At 38.9% G+C, this 21904-nt stretch overlaps 1 protein-coding gene and 2 pseudogenes across 2 annotated transcripts; all 3 read right to left on the reverse strand.

Annotated features, from left to right (window-relative positions):
• The window catches only part of LOC107796175 (protein SRG1-like), a 48421-nt pseudogene extending 34439 nt beyond the window's left edge, over positions 1–13982 (reverse strand).
• An 839-nt stretch (positions 13983–14821) lies between these two features.
• LOC107831060 (protein SRG1-like) lies at positions 14822–17782 on the reverse strand (annotated as a pseudogene).
• A 410-nt stretch (positions 17783–18192) lies between these two features.
• Positions 18193–21751, reverse strand: LOC107831059 (protein SRG1). 2 transcript variants are annotated; one of them, XM_075250177.1, is made up of 5 exons: positions 21627–21751; positions 20599–20875; positions 19970–20217; positions 19106–19430; positions 18193–18605 (listed from the first exon to the last, which is right to left on the reverse strand). In XM_075250177.1, exons 2-5 carry the CDS (start codon positions 20854–20856, stop codon positions 18342–18344), a joined length of 1095 nt encoding a protein of 364 aa, XP_075106278.1. In that variant the 5' UTR covers positions 20857–20875; positions 21627–21751; the 3' UTR covers positions 18193–18341. The 2 variants fall into 2 exon arrangements, with proteins under 2 accessions (XP_075106278.1, XP_016514266.1); XM_016658780.2 differs by lacking the exon at positions 21627–21751 and adding an exon at positions 21465–21615.
• Positions 21752–21904: the final 153 nt, after the last annotated feature.

The raw sequence follows: 21904 nt of genomic DNA on the forward strand, positions 1-21904 counted from the left end.
GTGGTAAAGATGGGCAGTATGGTAGAAGAAGGGCTCAAGACAAACAAAATCATGAGTTATTCGGCTATTAAGGCAACCACCCAGGCCATTCAAAGTGGAACTGGGGGAGTAATTGGAAAGAAGATGAAAGAGGATGTAGCAACGATTGATTCAGGAGCTTGGTTTGGACCCAGGGGCCCATCACATTACTATAAACAGCCTCGACCCCACCACCAAACCTACCCTCATACCCTATATAGCCCACCACAACAATACTACCCATCACTAGACCCCCATTTTTCTATCCACCATGCCCAAACATATAGCCAACCTTCGGCCCACGCACAATGGCGTGCACCAGTCCCACAAAATACGTACCTAGTTCCACAAAATACCTATCCACCCCCAAGAGCCTACCGAAACCCTCCTGAATCAGGTTTTCGGCCTAACCAAGCATTTAAGAACGAGAGGTTGCAAAAGAAGAAAACATTCATTCCATTGGGAGAATCCTATACCAGTTTGTTCCACAGGTTGTTGGGTATGCTAAGTTCGATCGAGCCAAAACTGCCAAATCCTCCCTCGAGGAATCTTGATCACTCTGTGAGTTGCAAATACTGTTCAGGTGCTTCGGGGCACGACACAGAGAAGTGCTTGCAATTTAAAACAGCTATTCAACAGCTCATTGATACTAATCGGATTGAGGTCCAAGCTCTGGAGGCACCCAATATCAACCAGAATCTGTTGCCGGCCCATCCTGAGACAAATATGATCGAGATAGTGCATAGGGGAGGGGAGCCCAAGAAGCCTTCACAGACCGTCATGATGATTCGGTCCAGTGAAGTTAGGTCAGTTGAAAAGTTGACAAGTGAGAAATCAGATATCAGGTTGAGCGGGGCAAACAACGAGCCATCTGCGGTGGTCAAGAAGGGGACCCCAAGTGATGTAGCAGTAAAACAAGAAAGAACAAAAGTGGTTGTGCCAGGAGTGGCGAACAAGCCTGTTGTAATTGTGGAGGGTGCTCGCACAGATCCTGTAATTATCAAACCTGTCATACCAATAGTCAACAGCAAGGCTGTCCCATGGAATTATGAACGAGTAATAGTGACTTACAAGGGGAAAGAGGTTAAAGAAGAAGTTTGTGAGACCCATGGTTTGACTCGATCGGGGAGATGCTTTGCCCCCGAAGAGTTGAGAAAGGCTAAGATTTCCAAAGATAACCCAGTGTTGGTGAAGAAAGCTGTGACCGAGGAAGAAGCAGAGGAATTTTTAAGAAAGATGAAAGTGCAGGACTATTCCATTGTAGAGCAGTTGAGGAAGACACCTGCTCAGATTTCACTATTGTCATTATTGATTCATTCAGACAAGCATCGTCGGGCTTTGATGAAGATCCTGAATGAGGCCCACGTTCCTGACAAAATCTCAGTAAAACACTTGGAAAAGATAGCTAACAAGATATTTGAGGTAACAGAGTCGCTTTTTCTGATGATGAGTTGCCCGTGGAGGGTACTGAGCACAATAGAGCCCTCTATCTTATGGTGAAATGCGAAGATTCCGTGGTTACTCGGGTACTAGTCGACAATGGTTCTAGTGCGAACATTTGCCCTCTCTCCACTCTGAACAAGTTGAAGGTGGATGATGAAAGAATTCACAAGAACAGTATCCGCGTTACGGGGATTCGACGGTGGAGGGAAAGATTCAGTCGGGTACATAGTGCTTGAGCTTACAATAGGGCCAGTTGAATTTACCATGAAATTCCAAGTGCGCGATGTGGCTGTTTCTTACAATCTGCTGTTGGGTCGACCCTGGATTCATGCTGCCAAAGCAGTCCCGTCTACTCTGTATCAAATGGTCAAGTTTGAATGGGATAGACAGGAAATTGTTGTGCACTACGAAGATAATTTGTGTGTTCCCAGTGACGCCATTGTTCCGTTCATAGAATTTGAAGACGACAAGGGGCCATGGGTTTATCAGGTTTTTGACACGGTATCGGTAAAGAAAATTCCAGAAGAGAAGTGTGTTCCAACTCTGAGGGTAGCTGCTGCATCAGTCATGGTAGCCGTTGAAATGTTAAAAATGGTTTTGTACCGGGAAAGGGTTTGGGTGCATCTCTGCAAGGTATCGTACAGTCGGTGTCTCTCCCCAAAAACTTGGATACATTTGGTTTAGGGTTTAAGCCCACAGTCGCGGACGTGAAAAGAGCTAGAAAGTTGAAACAGAGGGTCTGGGTCCTCCCAAAGCCCATCCCACGGCTCTCCAGATCATTTGTCAGGCCTGGTGCCAAGAAACGCCCAGTAACAACAGTTTCCAGGTCTGTGGTTGTGATAAGGAGTTGCTCGAAAGGTTTGAGAAGTTATTCGACGAGGTAAACATGGTGGAACCTGGAGAGGGTTCTAGCAAGGCGGATGTGAAATTTGTTGGGCCCAGTGCAATGATTAACAATTGGGAAGCTACTCATCTCCCCACCAGGAAGGAGTTTTGGTAGTTTGATTTGATTTTCTTTCAGTTTATCTGGATTATTTCAGGGTTGTAATTCAGATTCTATGTTCCGTCCATTTGGATGTATAAACCTTGTTATCTTTAATTTCAATGAAATGCAATTTCCCTTCTTCCTTCCTGATAGTTTTATTTTTGTTTTTCTTTTCTTCCTTGTACAGTTCTTTTTATGCCTGTTTTAATGACATGACATGCATGAGGAATCTCCGGCCCAGTCTTAAAAACCAATCTAATTCTGAAATAGTAATTCAAGAAATAGAGTGTGATGCCGAATCAGAATATGATGAGGATGAGGCCTTTGAAGAGATTAATAAAGAATTAAGCCATTTTGAAGAAAAACCCAAGTCTAACCTTAGTGATATAGAAGCAATCAACTTAGGAGACCCAGATAATATCAGAGAAACTAAGATAAGTATCCATCTTGAACCTCAACTCAGGGAGGAGATAATTAAAGCACTGTTTGAGTACAAAGATATTTTTGCATGGTCGTATGACGACATGCCGGGTCTAAGCACTGACTTGGTGGTTCACAAATTGCCCACTAACCCGGCATTCCCTCCTATCAAGCAGAAGCTGAGGAAATTTAAGACTGATATGAGTATGAAATCAAAGAAGAGGTCACCAAGCAGTTTGATGCAAAAGTCATTCGGGTCACTCGGTATCCCACTTGATTAGCCAATGTAGTACTTGTGCCAAAGAAGGATGGCAAGACTAAGGTGTGTGTTGATTATCATGATCTCAACAAGGTGAGCCCCAAGGACAACTTTTCACTGTCAAATATCCAAATTCTGATTGACAATTGCGCCAAACATGAGATTGGGTCCTTTGTGGATTGCTATGCGGGCTATCATCAGATCCTAATGGATGAGGAAGATGCAGAGAAGACGGCATTCGTCACGCCATGGGGAACGTACTACTACAGGGTCATGCCTTTCGGTTTGAAAAATGTTGGGGCAACTTACATGAGGCCAATGACAACCATATGCCATGACATGATACACAAGGAGATCAAGGTTTATGTGGATGATGTGATCATAAAGTCTAGAAAGTAGTCTGACCATGTCAAGGATTTGAGAAATTTCTTCCAAAGGCTTTGCAGGTACAATCTTAAGCTCAATCCTGCAAAATGCGCATTCGGTGTTCCATCTGGAAATTTGTTGGGATTCATAGTCAGCCGTCGAGGTATTAAATTGGACCCGTCAAATATCAAAGCTATCCAAGAGTTGCCACCCCCAAGGAACAAGACTGGGGTGATGAGTCTATTAGGGAGGTTGAATTACATCAGCAGGTTTATTGCTCAGCTTACGACAACTTGTGAGCCTAACTTCAAACTGTTGAAGAAAGATGTTGCGGTCAAGTGGACAGATGCGTGTGAAGAAGCATTTGATAAGATAAAGGGGTATTTGTCGAACCCACCTGTGTTGGTGCCACCAGAACCGGGGAGACCTTTGATTCTGTATTTGACAGTTTTGGATAATTCATTCGGTTGCGTGTTGGGTCAGCATGATATCACCGGCAGGAAAGAGCAGGCCATCTATTATCTCAGCAAGAAGTTCACATCTTACGAGGTTAAGTACACTCACCTGGAAAGGACATGTTGCGCCCTAACTTGGGTGACACAGAAGTTGAAGCATTATTTGTCATCTTACACTACTTACCTCATCTCTCGTTTGGATCCATTAAAGTATATCTTTCAGAAGCCTATGCCCACGGGGAGGCTCGCAAAGTGGCAGATTTTGCTTACAGAGTTTGACATCATCTATGTAACCCGGACTGCAATGAAAGCCCAGGCATTGGCCGACCATTTGGCTGAGAACCCAGTAGATGAGGAATATGAACCCTTGAAGACTTATTTCCCTGATGAAGAGGTAATGCACCTTGATGAGTTGGAACAAGTTGGAGAGCCAAGTTGGAAACTTTTTTTGATGGAGCTGCTAACATGAAAGGCATTGGGATAGGAGCTGTATTTGATTTCTGAAACAGGACATTAGTACCTTGTTACGGCTCAGCTTCGTTTCTACTGTACTAACAACATGGCTGAATATGAGGCATGCATTTTGGGCTTGAGGTTAGCTGCAGATATGGTTATCCAGGAAGTTCTGGTCTTGGGGGACTCGTACCTTCTAGTACACCATATTCAAGGGGAATGGGAAACACGAGATTTGAAACTCATACCATACCGGCAATGTTTGCATGATCTTTGTCAACGGTTTTGATCAGTGGAGTTCAGGCATATTCCAAGGATCCATAACAAAGTTGCTAATGCTTTAGCTACCTTGGCATCAATGTTACATCATCCAGATAAGGCTTATGTTAACCCGTTGCATATTCAGGTCCATGATCAGCATGCTTACTGTAATGTGGTAGAAGAAGAACTTGATGGAGAGCCTTGGTTTCATGATATCAAGGAATATATCAGGATGGGGGTGTATCCGGTACAAGCCACAGGCGATCAAAAGAGAACAATTTGGCGTTTGGCAAACAAATTTTTCTTCAGCGGAGGGGTTTTGTACAAAAGGACTCCGGATCTTGAATTTTTGAGATGCATAGATGCTAGACAGGCCACAACTATCATGACCGAAGTACATTCTGGAGTCTGTGGACCACACATGTGTGGGTACGTGCTAGCAAAGAAGATTCTCGGAGCAGGTTATTATTGGCTCACTATGGAGCGAGATTGTATCAGTTTTGTGCGCAAATGTCATCAGTGCCAAGTGCATGGAGATTTGATTCATTCTCCACCATCTGAATTGCACACAATGTCTACATCATGGCCTTTTGTTGCGTAGGGCATGGATGTCATTGAACCAATCGAGCCAGCAGCGTCCAATGGGCACAGGTTTATTTTGGTGGCCATTGATTATTTCACCAAGTGGGTTGAAGCTAAAACTTTCAAGTCCGTGACCAAGAAAGCAGTGGTTGATTTTGTGCACTCGAATATCATTTGCCGGTTCGGGATCCCGAAGGTAATCATCACAGATAATGGTGCTAATCTCAACAGTCATTTGATGAAAGAGGTATGTCAATAGTTTAAGATCACGCATCGCAATTCCACCCCATATCACCCCAAGGCGAAATGGAGCAGTCAAGGCAGCCAACAAGAATATAAAGAAGATACTTCAGAAAATGGTGGAGGGTTCTAGACAGTGGCATGAAAAGCTGCCTTTTGCATTGCTGGGTTATCGCACTACTGTTCGTACTTCAGTAGGGGCAACTCCTTATTTGTTGGTATATGGCACTGAGGCAGTGATACCCATGGAAGTTGAAATCCCGTCCCTTCGGATTGTCGTTGAGGCCGTAATTGATGACGATGAGTGGGTCAAAACTCGCTTGGAACAGTTGAGTTTAATTGATGAGAAGAGATTAGCAGCAGTTTGTCATGGTCAGTTGTATCAACAGAGAATGACAAGAGCATATAACAAGAAGGTGCGTCCATAGAAGTTTGAAGTGGGTCAGTTAGTATTGAAACGTATCCTTCCTCATCAGGTTGAAGCGAAAGGCAAGTTCGCCCCAAATTGGCAGGGGCCGTTCATCGTAGCTAGAGTGTTGTCCAATGGTGCTTTGTATTTAACAGACATAGAAGGCAAGTGTGTAGAAATGGCCATCAATTCCGATGCGGTCAAGAGATATTATGTATGATTTCTTTGTTTAAATTGTATTTGTTTGTACTTGGCATATTTTGAAGATTGGAATGACGAAGGCATTTCGTTCTGCTATCTAAACACTTTATCCTTTGTTCCCCCCTTTGAGCCTTGTTTATTTATTTTCATACCCCTCTTTTGGAATCAATAGCAAAGATCAGAAACACAAGCGTGAAAGACAAATAAAGGAAAAGAGAGAAAAGAAAAAATGAAAAGAGAAAGAAAAAGAAAAAGAAAAAGAAAAAGAAAAAAAAAAGAAAAAGAAAAAAAAGAGAAAAACAAGAAGAAAAGAATATAACAAAACAACAAAGAAGAGAAAAAGAAAGTAAAAATAGAAAGAAAAGAAAGAGAAAATCACAACAGCAAAGCAGTTTCTATGACATGAACTACGTTCGGCCTGATTCCTTTTAAAGGATACGTAGGCAGCCTCACGGTTCGGTCCCATCAAAACAAAATCCAAAAGTCCCCAAGCAAAGAAACTGGGGCAGAAGTTGTGGTTGTTGCAAGAAATCGGATTCCAAAAGTTGTAATTTTGAACCCATTTGAATTTTTTTGAGCCTTTGATACCCATTTTTCTAACCTTATCCAAAAGCCCACATTATGGTCCAAAGAAAGACCTTCCGATCAGTCTTCGAGAAATGCCAAGTCAAGCAAGGAGAGGTGATTCATATCAGGGGCAACACTCTGGTCCAAGCAAGAAAATGAAAAATGAGAGAGTCTTATTGGTGAAAACCCTCAAGGGCACCATAAGGCGACGAGAGCTGAGAAAAATCAAAAATGAGAGAGTCTTATTGGTGAAAACTCTCACGGGCACCGTAAGGCGAAAGTGAGTTGAGAGATGAACAAATGAGAGAGGCTTGTCAGTGAGAACCCTTCAGGGCACCGCGGGCTGAACAAGGTCAAGGTTTTGGCGAAGAAGTCAGGTTATGGAAACTCCGGGGCAACAAAGTACGGCAACTGAAAGTTGATTGGTTGGACAAATTGGGCTGATTAATCCGAAATGCATGTCATGATCATTGGTGTCAGCTGCTCCACTCATATAAGTCTCTTTTCTTTTTCCCCTTCAGATAGTCTTCCAGTTTTGGATTTTTCTTATCCTTGACTCTGAAAGTCATTGCGTTTCATTTCTTCGGGGTTTATTTCTCTAAGATGTTCCCAATGTCAGTTCTGTTTAAGCAAATAAGAAGGAATTTCAAAGCTTACTCCCAACTTCCAAAGTTGCACAAGGCATAGGGCAGCCAAGGCATTGCTAGAGATAGTATGATGTGAAATGGGGAATAAAAGGTCAGAGGAAGTTCCATCATTGAAATGGTTTGGTAATTTCGTGGGGAATGCAGAGGTTCAAACAGATGGGGCAGAGATGTAACACAACGGTTTGGGTATAGAAAACCCGAGTCATCCAATGTCATGGGGTTTGAAAGTCAGTCGGGAAGTCAAGCGGTTCTTGGTCAGTTCAAGAGAATTCAGTCAAAACAAAGCACTACAGCGAGGAGGTCATTTTCAGCAAAAATGCCACAAACTAATCACCACAATTTAAACTAATAAGATTTTTCTTTTATTAAAACAGGGGTAGGAAATTTTGATTGTTTCGGAGAAACCTACCGTAAGGAAAGGCAAGCATCAGACAGGTTTGACTGAAAATTTTCAGGACCCTCCTGGAAAATGGGACCTAGTTTAAAATTCAAAACAATCATGAGTAGCATAATCTAACATAAATGTACCACAAAGGAATATAAGTTAGTTTCAAAGTTTGCAAATTTGAGATAGGATTTAATTAAGAATTGTCAGGACCCTCCTGAATAATGGGACCTAGCTTTAAAATTTCCATTGGATAACAAAATTTAGCGTAGTTTTGGTGTAGGGTAATATAATTTAGCCGTAAATAGTCATTCTTAAGATAAAACTTGACTTTTTGATTTGCAGGACCTTCCTGGATAATGGGATGTAGTTATAAGACCTTCTTAGATAACAAGATTTAGCGGAAGTCATACCTTTAGAAAACATAATTCAGCTAGGAGTTTTCAGGACCCTCCTGGATAATGGGATGTAGCTTTAATACTTTCTTACCTTCAGAAGATATAACTTAGATTTAAAATTATCGTTTAATTAAGAGTTGTCAGGATCCTCCTGGATAATGGGGTATAGTCTAAAGATCGGCTTAGATAACAAGATGTAGCGAAAGTAATACCTTTAGGAGATATAATTTAGATTTAAAATTGTCGGGTAACTAGGAGCTGTCAGGACCCTCCTAGATAACGGGACCTAGCTTTCAAATTCTTAGTAATATTTGGTAACATGATTCAGTTTAACACTCACATATGTGCCCAGCTACCAAACTAGGGCAGAAAATTTTCTTTATTTTGTCTATTTTTGTTGAAATCAGGCTCCCACCTGGAGAGCACGGGAATACAATTCAAGTTCAGCAGTCAGGCGCCCACCTGGAGAGCACGGGAATACAATTCAAGTTCAGTAATCAGGCGCACACCTGGAGAGCACGGGAATACAATTCAAGTTCAGCAATCAGGCGCCCTCCTGGAGAGCACGGGAATACAGTTCAAGTTCATCAGTTAGGCGCCCACCTGGAAAGCACGGGAATACAGTTCAAAGTTCAGCAGTCAGACGTCCACCTGAAGAAAGGGAAAACATCTCAGATTATAATTCCAGTCGACAACAAAGGAATTTCACCGGGAGAATACAAGTCAACATGGCAACAAGAGCTGCAAGATCACATTTAAAGATATAGATAGGATCGCTTGTAACTCATAGATCATAGTTTAGTCTAGCTTCTTTTATTTTGGCATGGTGTAATAAGGGGTTCAGTAGGTAGTAGCAGCAACAGCAAAATCACAGCTCATGGTAGTCCCAGTTACCAAAACTTCCCGAACTACACTGACCTGATTTCTTTATAGTCAAGGATATGTAGGCAACCTCGGAAGTAGGGTGCGGTCAAATCTTTCAAATATTCTTCCCACGGATTATTCAAACGGGAAAAAATCGCTCGTATCCGCTCACTTTATCTTTGCACGAAAACTCTTCGTGTTTCCGAGCAAAGAGGGGCAGCTGTGAGCACGCGATTTTTTCCCTATATGAATTACTCCCATAAGTTCAAAACAAAATAATTTTTTCCATTATTTGCAATTTTGTGAATTTTTGTGGCATTTTCTGTCAATTGTTTGCATTTATTTGTGCATGTTTACTTTATTTAATTAATAAAAAATACAAAAAAAAATATGTTGCATTTGCATTAAGGATTTAATTCTACATTTTTAAGATTAATCAACAAATTAGATGTTTTATAAAAATGGGAAAAATCATAAAAATAGTTTATTTTTGCATTTTTCATTTTAATTGTTGAACTTTGGTAGTTTTCCTTTTATTTGATTTTTAATTAATTGTGTTAATTGCTAAGTAGAGTTAATTAATTTAATGTGATAGCATAATGTGATTAGGAATTAATTTAGGTTTACTTTTCTTAGTTTTAAATTAAAAGAAGTTAGAAAAAATTGAAAAAAAAGAGAAACAAAGAGTGTAAAGACAGATTTGGGCCGAATTTAAGTAGACTACCCAGGCCCAAGTCATTCTCCCCCATGCCCGTCCAGATTAGCCCAGGCCCGCTCCCAATTACCCGGTCCACCCCCTTACAATCCAAACGACCCCGTTTTGTGTTGAGTAGATCTCAACCGTTAACTTTCCTTGATCCAACGGTCGCGAAGTGGGGGGGATGGAGGGTCGATAGTATTTATATTTCCGAACCTCTAACCCCCCCCCTCCCAATCGTCTCTCTCACACCCCCTCTCTCTTCAGAGACTAGAACCTTAATCCGCCGCCACCATTCCCCCACCACCTTAGGGTGGCGGCGCCTCCTCCAATCCCTCCCAAAATTACACCCTATAACCACCTCACTCCCCTCATATCAAATCCTCATTCAGTTTCTTTCAAAGACCTCCAAAACCTTCCGAATCTTAAATCTAGGGTTCGAGTTCTAGAGGTCAAAGTCAGGGTCATCCATGCAAGGTCATCCCTCCAGTTCCCCCGAGTGTTCCAAGCCTGGTTCGTCTCAGAATGATGTTCTTCGTGTGTTCTTAACAAAGAACAGACGATTTATACTATTTCGAGACTAAATCAGAATTGCCCGGTGTTTTCAAGTTTAAATCGGTAAGTCTGTTCTTTCTTTCTTCGCTTTTTGTTTGTCTTTCTGCCTCGCCTTTGCTTTTTCTTCTTGCTCTAGCATGCTTTGAGTGAAATCAATGTCGAGTTTAGTTTCCCCTTTAGGGACAGTTTGTTCTGTGTGTGTTTGCGTATTTATTCCCATTTCTCCAATTCTTCTTTTCAATCTTAGCTAATGTCCTTTGTTTTCTTCTTGATTTTATGTTAATTTTTTTCTGATAAATAGTTCAGGATTAGATTGTTAATAAACTGGTAAATTAGTGTTACTTTCAATTTGGTATTTTAGCTTAAGGAAAAAATCATCATTTGTTAGTTCAGTTCTGAGTTTGAAATCACACAAATATTTCCTTTGTTTGCTTATCTTTAATTTGATTGGGTTCTGAAAGTTCAAAGGCCCAAAGAAGAAAGGTTGGCCCAATTGGCAGGCCAGGGTTTGGGTCCTAGGTCAACTTGACCCGAGTTGGTTTTAGGGATAAATAACAGGGCTGTTAAGGGTAATTTAGGAAATTGGGGCAAGGAATCTTTTGTAACTGCCTGGAAAGCTTCTAGGAAGTAGGGTTGGGGGCTGTTTTGAAATTCTAATAATTAAGATAGGGGTATCTGAGCTAGAATGAGAATTGGAAAAGGTTTTAGGTGCAAAATTAAACCATTAGGGCTGCCCAAAATGCCTGGCCTATAAAGGCACTCTACCTTGATATTCAAGGTAGACCTGAAAGGATTAGAGAAGGAAAATTCTGCAAAACTGAAACAACTGAAAACTTTGGGAACACGCTGATTTCTCTGCATTCCTTATGGGAAATTGTTCACAATTCTGAGTGATTTGAAATTCTGACCGTCTTCATTAGTTTGAATCTTTTGAAAACTCTAATTCTGCACTTGGGTTGAATATGGTTTGATTTTGGGGTTTCGAAAGTGGGGTTTGAGCTGGTTTTGTGTGGAGTAATATCTAGTTTGCCGTTTCAATTCGAATTCATAGGTTTTGGCCGATTTCAAACATTGTTTCGTTGTTGTCCTGCTGTTTATTGCCTACTGATTTCTGCACTTCTCTTGTTTCCCCTTTCATTTCCAGGTATTTTTCAGCACTATGGATGTCACTTGAGTATAATTTGAAGTGTGGATCTGGAAAAGCTAATGAAATTTGAGGCTATTGTTATTGAGCTTCATTTCTCCTGCTTTCAATCATATGCATAGCATGTAACACTTAGTTTTTTTCTAGAAAGATTCTGATTAGTATATCTATCAATGAATAGGATGTAATTGAAATATGGAATATGTTAGTTTATTAAGTGTTGTTCTCTTATGTTTTTTCATCAAACTATGTAGTCAATATTGGACTTCTTTGCCTTGTTTGCTCATCTCTATCCTTGCCTCTTGAATCTGGTTTGTACTAGTGGATGAATTATGAGTTTAGCTTCTTTGGTTTACACGAGCTAGAATTGAAATATTTCCAGTCAAGTTGTAGGTGTTGAATATGTGCTAGTTCAGCTAAAATCAGTGGTTCGTTTGGTGTAGATTTCTGATTTTTAGCTTTGCCCAGTAAAGGCTGAAATATGACCTCCTGTTAGTAGTATAGAGTAGTAGATGTCTTTCGTTTTCTGTCACCTTGAGGTTATGCACGCTGTTGGTTAAAGTTATGATGGTATTAGATGTTGGATAACAAGAATGAGTTGAGGCTTAGATTGTGTCTCTTGCATAAAAGGAAAGTGATGATAGATGTATTCTGGTGTTTGTTTAAAGGACAATCATTAATTGTTTTGGTTTTCTTAAAGCAATATGATTGGTAAATTCGAATTCGAATGCATTGGCCTTGTGCGTTGTGGGGGACTCGATACTGAGTCTTTCACTCAGAAACAGCGAGGTTCTGAATTTGGGCTCATTCCTGGGCCCAAGCTTGACAACCTCCTTCGAATGAGACTTGGGTTACTTCCTTCTTGTAGGGCCAGTTATTCGAGTCCAAGGCTCCTTTGCATTATTTCCTAATCATCATGCCATCTCCTCGTCCTCTCTCACGTTGGTCTGTTAGTTAAAGTTGGTCCACATTTTTAGTCCAAAAGTAGTGGTAATTCTTGCCCTTAGTCAATTAGATTTCACCAATTAAATCATGAGGTGCGCCATGCCAAACAAAATCTTGAAATGCATGGCATCTTGTGTAATTGATATTTTAATCCTTAGAAATTGAGGCGTGCTATTTTGTTGAATTCTCCATGGCCCTCGCACATTTGAAAGTGCGTAGTTGCTTTAGGCATGCTATTTTAATAATTTACCTTCCTAAACTCGGGTGCGCATTTATATGACCCAAATCCAAATCTTAACAATGTTAGATAACATGTGTTGCGAACTACAGGTGCATTTATGTGACGTGGTTCACAACGCGTTTTATGTGACATTGAATCTTCCTAAAAATATTAAATAAAAGTAGTTTCAAAGTTAAAATTATACCCTAGGCTAAAACATGTATTAAAATCAGATAATATGCCAGTTATAACAGTTGAGCGACCGTGTTAGAACCACGGAATCCGGGAATGCCTAACACCTTCTCCCGGGTTAACAGAATTCCTTACCCGAATTTCTGTGCTCGCGGACTGTAATACAGAGTCAATCATTTTCCTCGATTTGGGATTTGAACCGGTGACTTGGGACACCATAAATTATCCCAAGTGGAGACTCTGAATTTTAAATAAAGTAATCACGTTTCAATTATCACTTAAATTGGAAAAACTCCCTTATACACTCCTTTTCGAGGGGTGTAGTGAAAAAGGAGGTGTGACAGCTCTAACAGCTACTGCACATATTTATAGTGCAGTTAGCTATTAGGAGAATGACCATCCACCACTCATGGTGGAGCAATCACTAGGCTGTTATGGAGGAAGCACTTGACATGGTGGAAGGAGCACTTGCTCATGGAGCACTAGGCTGCCAATGGACAATGGAATTTGCACTTGGCCGACCTGGTGGGACACTTGAATTCTATCCACGGATTGGAAAACATCCGTTACAAACAAGGATAATATTACGTTAATATTTACTATTAACAAATAAATTTGGTCCAAAAAATTAATCAATCAATCATTTGGCCGAAGCCGTAGCCGTAGCCGAGCGAGCGACGACGACGACGGCGCAAGGTTTGCCTTCTTCTTAACTCTTTAAAAGCTACAAGAAGAGCAATTGTATATATACCCACCAAAAGTCTTTTCCTCTTCCAATATGGGACAATGTTTCAAGAGAGGGAAACTTAAAATTTTACTCAAAAATTTCATTTTTCCTCCATTTTTCATCACCCTCTTTTTAAGACTTTTCCATCTTAAAATCCTCAACATATGAGTCCAGAACCCAAAAATTTAAAATCCTGAATCCGCACTTCTGATCACTAACCATTTAGACCATTTCTTAAAATCTTAAAATGAGAAAGCATTTGATCATTGAAATATATGTACCCGGAAAAATCCCCAGTCTATGCAAGCAAAATGAAGCCTCTGAATGGCCAGCAGTTTTTCCATGTCAATGACTGGAACTTGAGGCAAAATGGATGATGTCATAGGCATTTCGATATCATCACGAATATACCGCAGCGGAACGGCTACTTGTTGCTTTACCAGCTCTTGAACGCTAGGAACTTTCAATGTGCTACCTATCTTTCTCGAGCTTGCTTCTCCCATCGACCATCGATTAATGAGTTATTTTCTAAGAGAAGTTGTTTAGATAGCAAACGTATAGAGATCGATCTGAAATTGTAAGTGTGCTCGTAAAATATATACACATGTTCATACTCCATTGACTCGCTCAACCCTGTTGAGTTCCTTCTTTTTTAAGAATGGTAACAATATTATATATGTGTACTGTGTAGTATGTACGAAGGATTGTTCTAGGCCATCTTTACAGTTGACCAAAAAACAAAAGTCAGAGCTTTTTCCTAGCTCCTACTACAGAAATTATTTAAATTTTTGCCGGCGTTAATAGACAATGACAAATTGAGGTAGTGATGCACGTGACCCAAAGAAAGAAAACAATTTTTTGTAGTTTTCAAAAAAATCCGTGGAATAATCCAGTTGCCATCTTCACAACTAGGGCATTTGAATATTTCACACGTTACTTGCCAACTTTCAAAAACCATTTGCAGCATAATACCACTCCAATATCCAAACCATGAAGCAGCACTACAAATAAATCTACCAGTGCAACACTTAATTCTCCGGCAGAATTGTCTTAGATTTTTTTTAATCTGTATCCAATTCCTTGTTTGAGAATTAAAACAGTTAGAAATTGAAAATCCAAACATGACAGATATCGCTCATGACAAGGAATGCAATTTCATCATCATACATAGAGATAGAGTCAGTCACTTAAATAACTACTCTAAAAGTAAACGAAAAGATTATTCCAAATCTAAGCACTCTTTATATTTATATTACTCTGTTTCCATTTGGGCAAATCCCAAAATGTTTGACATTATACCACGTGCAATATTTTATAACAACTTTCAAATTTATATACTATTCAAAATTTAATACTGCAATCTTTCACAATCAAACTGACTTTTCGACTTTGTTTTAATATTTCTTCCATTACGCCAATATAATACAAGAGTCAAATTAATTTTTCTACTCTATTACAATCATCAAACAGAGAAACTCCAAATTACAATAGCAAGAGTAACTTGTAAAAATATTTCACGGGATATAGATAAACTAATAACCAACTAAAGTACCAAATGCTACCTCGGATTCGTCATCCCTCGTCTCTACCTTCATGAAATCACCATATGATTTTCCTTCAAGTTTTCGCGCAAAAAAGTCCTTAATATATCTTTCCACCGGAACTCTTCGGAAAACTTCTGGATTATTTGGTCCAATAAGACTGTGTGCAGGCCCTAATTCAGATTCAAGGTTAGCGGTATAGAATGTTGCAACAGATAGCCTCACTTCGTTTGAATTTACAACTGCTCTGTGCTCAACGCTCCTATAAACACCATTGCTCACTATCTGCCAGGTCAAATAACACATTTACACAAATATAACTTGCTATCACTACGTTACCATCCTTTGAGAAATCAGTTACTCAACAAAGAAATTCTTATTTACCTCCATCATGTCGCCAATATTCACCATCAACGCATTTGGGAGTGGTTTTATAGGCACCCAGATACCATCTTTCTGGACTTGGAGACCTTCAGTTTCATTTAGCTGGAAAAGGATGGTGAGGGCACCAGCATCAGAGTGAGGGCTGAAGCCAATGGTCTTGTCTGGCTCGGGACAAGGAGGATAATAATTCACCCGTATTGACTGCATTCCATCACTGAATAGATCTCTCATTTCCTTTTCATCCATCCTTAAAGCCTTTGCCAGTTGACAAAGGATGATTATTGCTAGGGTCTTGATTTCTTTGCAGTATGCTTCCAAGATGTCCCTGCATTTCCAGAGTAGCATACTCATAATCATGCAAATTTTACCACATCCGAATCAAATTTATGATCTGAAATACAGCACCGCTATGTTAACACATCATTCCATGTGAAAGAAAAATCAGTTTTAAGATTATAAACGGAGTGTGTTAGAATAATCTTATATCTAACCATAAGTATATTAGAGTTAAGTTATATGCGCTGACATACAAATATAACACATTCAGGTTACTTTAAAGTTTTACGATAATTACAAGTAAATCTCTATGATGAACATTGATCCATAACTTGGTAATTTTATGGCCATCAATGTATTGTCCATATCAAGCGATGTTCCAAATACTATACAAAGGGGTCTTGGTCCCTCCTTCAATACAACAATGTATAAAGTAGCTAATCATATCATATAAACATTTAGAGAGTAGTAGATTGAAGATCAATGCACACGTACTCAGAATACTTCTGCGAAAGAGTAAATAATAATAAGTTCGGTTATTCTCAAGCAACCTTAAGGCACAAGAATATTATGGCTCAAGTTACAGATTCGTCCTTCTCATTTTGTGTTGGTAAATTATTAACTTACAGATCTTACTACCTATTTTCTTACAGGTCCCAGGAGGATAAAAGAAAGGCACCTTACTCCTGGTTCAAGAATGGTCCAACCATTGAGGGATCAAACTTGGAACATTTTCCCTTTATTATTTTAAGACCTCAGTAGAGAGATAGAGAGGAGAGATCCGGCACCTGAGCTTTAAAGGCAACTTTAGAAACAAGTTCCGGATATGCGGGGGAAGAGTGGTTATGCCAAACATATCGCTCCAATCAAGCTTTTGCTCCTCTGATACAACATTTAGCTGCCCAAACCCCTCATAGCTGTCTTCCTGTTGCCATAGCTTCTTTTTTTCTGCCATTGGAAGTTTGAACAATTCTGAGACCTCTCTCTTGAAGTCCTCCAGTATTGAAGGTGTCAGTCCGTGGTTTATAACCTAACTTCAACAAATAAATGCTAGGAAATTTTACAACCCTTACACAGTTAAAGCTTAGATCTAACAGAAACAAAATCAAAATGAGAAGGAAGGGAACATGGAGTCTTATGCATTTTAGACTCCGTTACTGCGATATTATGCTTAATCCTTGAGAAGTTGAATAGAAGTCCCTTTGGGGAAAAGGGAAAAGTTGAAGATAAGTGTTACGCTCCAAGTTTTATCATGTCTTGGATGTTTAACTCGAGCAAAATAGATGAAAATTATGTTAAGAATCTTAATAGAAAAGTGGAAAAGGACTGAATGCAACTAAGAAAATTAGATTGATGTCAAGAAAGTGTACTTAATATTTGTCATAAAATTAAAAATATTTTAGACTTGTCTGTCCTGTAATTAATGAAAAAGCAATAATTTCAAAACTAATACAATATGATAAAATATTGTAGTAAAATCTAGATTTTAATAGCTTAATGAATTAGAATTCTTGAAACTAGTTAGAGTTGCATATTACTAGTGGTGAATATATTAAAAGGCTTTAAATTTATAAAAATACCACATAGTTGAGACAGAAAAGGTAATATCAGTTTCACTGATTGACAAAGGAAAGTATTTTTACTCAGGTTTTAGGAACTAAGAGAAATTCCAAATCAGTATTTTACAAACCACATAAGCTTCAATTTATGGATACAACAGGCCGCGAAAAGCTAAGAATAATTGAGTAAGTGTCAAACCTGGAGGAAACCCCATTCTTGACAAGCTGAGTGAAGCTTTTGAAGCTCAGAATCCATGGAATCCCCTGAAATCAACTTTTTTAAGATCGATAATAGGGACAGCAGGAACCACTGCTCCGTCAGATATGACCAGAGATTCTTGTTCTGGGCAAACATACCTGGCTGGAATCTTGGTTAGGTGCTCTTTGGCAAGCTCTTGAACACTTGGCACTAACAGAGACTTCCCCAAGTTCACTACGGCCAGTGGTGACTCCATTGGCTCACACAATCCTGTTGAGCTCTTGGAAACTTGAATGTATTAATGTGTCAATGAAAACAAACAGCCAAAACCAAATATGTAGAATCCTTTTAGCTATAGATTCCATTTAGCTTTGGGTTTATCAATTTCTTCCAAAGCCATTTATTTATTAAGTAATTATGAATATAATATATGTCTTTGGTATCATCATCAACTACCAGTTTTACATAGCCATCGGTGTACCGCATCTCTTTGATTCTCTAAAACAATGAGAATTGGAAGTCACGTACGTGATCCAAAGTAAGAAGACAATTTCTATAGTTTTCAAATTTCCTCCGAGGAATTCTTCAGTTCTTAGTTGCCATCTTCACAATTAGGTTCGAATTTCACACGTACCTGCAAATATCAAAACCATTGGCAGCATACCACTCTGAACATTGAAACAATGCTAAAACCTCTGCCTCCATATTTGTTTTCCGGCAAAAAGAACTACAATGCAAGACTGAATGCTCCGACAGTATTATCTTAGATTTATGTCAATATATAAGTCAAACTAGTCGTATATAATGAAACAGAGATTATAATATTTTTTTTCTTCTTTATTACTGTTATCAAACAGTGGAACTCCATATTACAATAGCAAAAGTAACTTGTAAGAATATTTCACTGGATATAGATAAGCTAATAACCAACTAAAGTATCAACTGCCACCTAGGATTCACCATCCCTTGCCTCTTCCTTCATGAAATCAATGTACGATTTTCCATCAAGTTTTCGTGCAAAAAAATCCTTGAAATATTTTTCCACGGGAACTCTTCGGAAAATTGCTGGACTACTTGGTCCAATGAGGCTGTGTGCAGGTCCCAATTCCGAGTCAAGGTTGGAGCTATAGAATGTTGCAACAGATAGCCTCTCTTTGTTTGAGTTTACAACTGCTCTGTGCTCAATGCTCCTATAAACACCATTGCTCACTATCTGCCAAGTAAAATTGCACATGCATAGAATTATAAAATGATACTTTCACTAATATCCTTTTTGAAATGGGCTCTTTATTTCCAAAGATAAGATTATAAGGTTCTACATCCATGTAAAGGGATTAGTAATATTTATTTATTGTTAATCGACATGTCTTGAGCTGATTCCAATTTGTATAGCTTCCAATATGTTCTAAACAAGAAAGTTTTTGACTTAATCAAATAAAATGAAGATGTTAAGACTGCCCTACTTCACCTCCCTCAAAGCATCTTCTTCTCTTTGCAAAGAACGGTTAAATACTTTAAATCATGTGTAATTTTATTAACTCGCAAAACCAATGGTCTGAATTAAGTCCTTTCAAGATTTTAAAAGAGTTAATATATAAAGCATGATAACACGGTGAATAAACCAGAAGTTAACCTATAGATTGCACACTAAAATTGCAACTTTCACTATGTTACCAACCTTTGAGAAATTGTTACTCAACAAGAATGTTTTACCTCCATAATATCGCCAATATTCACAATTAAAGCATTTGGGAGTGGTTTTATAGGCACCCAAATGCCATCTTTTCGAACTTGGAGGCCTTCAGTTTCATTTAGCTGGAAAAGGATTGTGAGGGCATCAGCATCAGAATGAGGGCTGAAGCCAATAGTTCTGTCTGGCTCAGGGCAAGGAGGATAATAATTCATCCTTATTGACTGCACACCATCACTGAATAGCTCTCTCATTTCCTTTTCATCCATCCTTAAAGCCTTTGCCAATTGACATAGGATGATCATTCCTAGGCTCTTGATTTCATTGCAGTATGCTTCCATGATATCCCTGCATTTTGAAATTATCAATCATGATCACCTTGAAACTATACAACCATCAAATCACATTTATCATCTAAAAGTAGTAACACAATGTTTGCATTCCACTTGACAGAAAGATGAGTACTAAGATTATCCACAGATTGTGTTAGAATCATCTCTTATATCTAACCATTAGTATATAAACAGAATATGCATAAAAGTAAATAAGAACAGAATAGGATAGGACACAACCATTCGGCAAAAATAACTTCTAAGTAATGAAAGCTTCTAATCTTAATACACCACTTTTCAGATGGTGTGTTTTCTGAAAGTGTTGACAAATGGGACTCTTTATATGTTTTTCTAATACAAATGTGTTTATTTCTTTGCATCTTCCTTTCAAAGATGTAACTCCAGTAAACATATGCTTTAGTATACATCAGATATAGGTGAAATAAGACATGGATGTGTTACGCTGTAACGTGGTTTACGGGTATTGCAGTGTGCACACGACTTCGGGGTAGAGGGGACCACGGCATAAGAGAGAGATAGCGAGGAGAGAGGCACCTGAGGTTTGAGGGCAAGTTTTGGAATAACTCCATTTGCCGGATATGAGGGGGAAGAGTAGTTATGTAAAACATATCACTCCAATCAAGTTTCTGCTCCTCTGATACAACAAAGAGCTGCCCAAATCCTTCATGGTTGCCTTCCTGTTGCCATAGCTTCTTCTTTTCTTCCATTGTGAGACTGAACAGTTCGATAACCTCTCTCTTGAAGTTCTCCAGTATTGAAGGTGTCACTCCATGGTTTACAACCTACATTTTCAAGAGAAGTGGTAAAAATGTTAATATTGATCAACCAATAAATGAGAAGGAAGAAAACATGGAATCTTATGCATCTCAGATTCTATTACTGTGATATTACGCTTCATTCCTGAGAAAATGAATACAAGTCCCTTCTGAAAAAGAAAAGAAAAAGGAGAAGTTGACTCTAATGGAGATCCAACTGAAGTATAACCAAGCGTAATCCTATATCACAGTCAAGAGTAAAGAGATAAATTTAGACCTTTTTCCCAAAGTATTTTGACATGAAGTATTTTGGAACAATACAATAAATTGTGCTAAAAGTTAAATTTTAATATGCTAGGTGAAATTATTATAATTGAATAACTAAACAAGTCATGAAGAAAATTAAACCTGGAGGAAACCCCAGTGTTGGCAAGCCGAGTGAAGTTTTTGAAGCTCAGAATCCATGGAATCACCAGATACCAACTTTTTCAGGTCGATAACGGGGACTGTAGGACCCACCGTTCCATCGGATACGGCCGGAGATTCTTGTTCAGGACGGACATACCTTGCCGGAATATTAGTAAGGTGCTCGTTGGCAAGCTCTTGAACACTTGGAACTAACAGAGATTTCCCAAAGTTCACCACTTCCGGCGGCGACTCATCCATTGCCTCAGTCAACTGGCCTCTTCAATGAAAACAAACAAAACCAATAGATTCCGCTTAGCTTTCTTTCTCTCTTCTTTTTAATCGTTTTGCTTATTCAATTCCTTGAACTGCTCAATGATTTGAATTATATATGTATATATATTGGTCTTTTTTCCCAAGTGGAACCACCAAACCTCCAGCGTGAATCTATAGATAAAGCTTTTACTTATTTTGGAAAGAATAATTAAGGAGGAGTTCCTAGTTGTAATTGAAAAATGAAAGAGGATAGATACTATCCCCATTACATTGCAAAAATAAACTACTCTGTAAATAATTATCAATATAATACGAAACACGATCTTGCCTAGCAAGAGTGTACTAAAGCAAATAATTACTTAATATGAAGCTCTCAAGATTGAATGTCTTGTCAGGTAGCTACCAGTTTTACATCGCAACTCTATTTGATTCTCTAGACCACTTAGAAGTTAGAAATGGAGCTCACGTACGTGATCCAAAGTTTAAAAAAAAAAAAAACAATTTTTATAGTTCTCGAAAATTTCCGGGGAATTGTCCGCAGCCTCGTTGCCATCTTCACACAATTAGGGCATTCGAATTTCACATGTACCTACCTGCCTTTTCCATTCCAAAACATGAAGCAACACTAGAACTTCTGCCTCCACATTTAATTTCCAGCAAACAAGACTACCATGAAAGATTATGAATGCGTGAACAATATAGCATGGAAATCAATATTGAGTAAACTAAGAACAGAGAAGGATCTGATTCTGTACCATGTTAAGATATTGGGTGAGGAGTAATGTTGTTCTGCATTTCGGCTATGACTTTTGCATTAATGTTTGAATGTTCCTAGTTCGTACAGAGAATTATTTTCTTGTTTGCAGCTGAATATTTGATTGATTTAACACTGACGTGAGGGGTGATCAATTAGCAGTGGCTCGGCTTCATCATTTGTGAAATTGGCTGCAGTTGGCAATTTCAGTTTGTTTTGTTACCTATCATACTTATCCAAATATTCCATTAAAGGCTTAACGCAACAGCAAAAGCAGTA

The sequence above is a fragment of the Nicotiana tabacum genome, chromosome 3, assembly GCF_000715075.1.
Source record: "Nicotiana tabacum cultivar K326 chromosome 3, ASM71507v2, whole genome shotgun sequence".
Lineage (NCBI taxonomy): Eukaryota > Viridiplantae > Streptophyta > Magnoliopsida > Solanales > Solanaceae > Nicotiana > Nicotiana tabacum.

What these genes read in the sequence shown, in the direction of transcription:
- LOC107831059 (XM_016658780.2), bottom strand. Translation starts at nt 21,487, where the DNA reads ATGTTTTGGAATGGAAAAGGCAG. An exon ending in TTTTGGAATGGAAAAGGCAG is followed by an intron (nt 20,876 to 21,464) that starts GTAGGTACATGT and finishes TTTTCATTGAAG; the next exon opens with AGGCCAGTTGACTGAGGCAA. An exon ending in ATATTGGCGATATTATGGAG is followed by an intron (nt 18,606 to 19,105) that starts GTAAAACATTCT and finishes TTTACTTGGCAG; the next exon opens with ATAGTGAGCAATGGTGTTTA.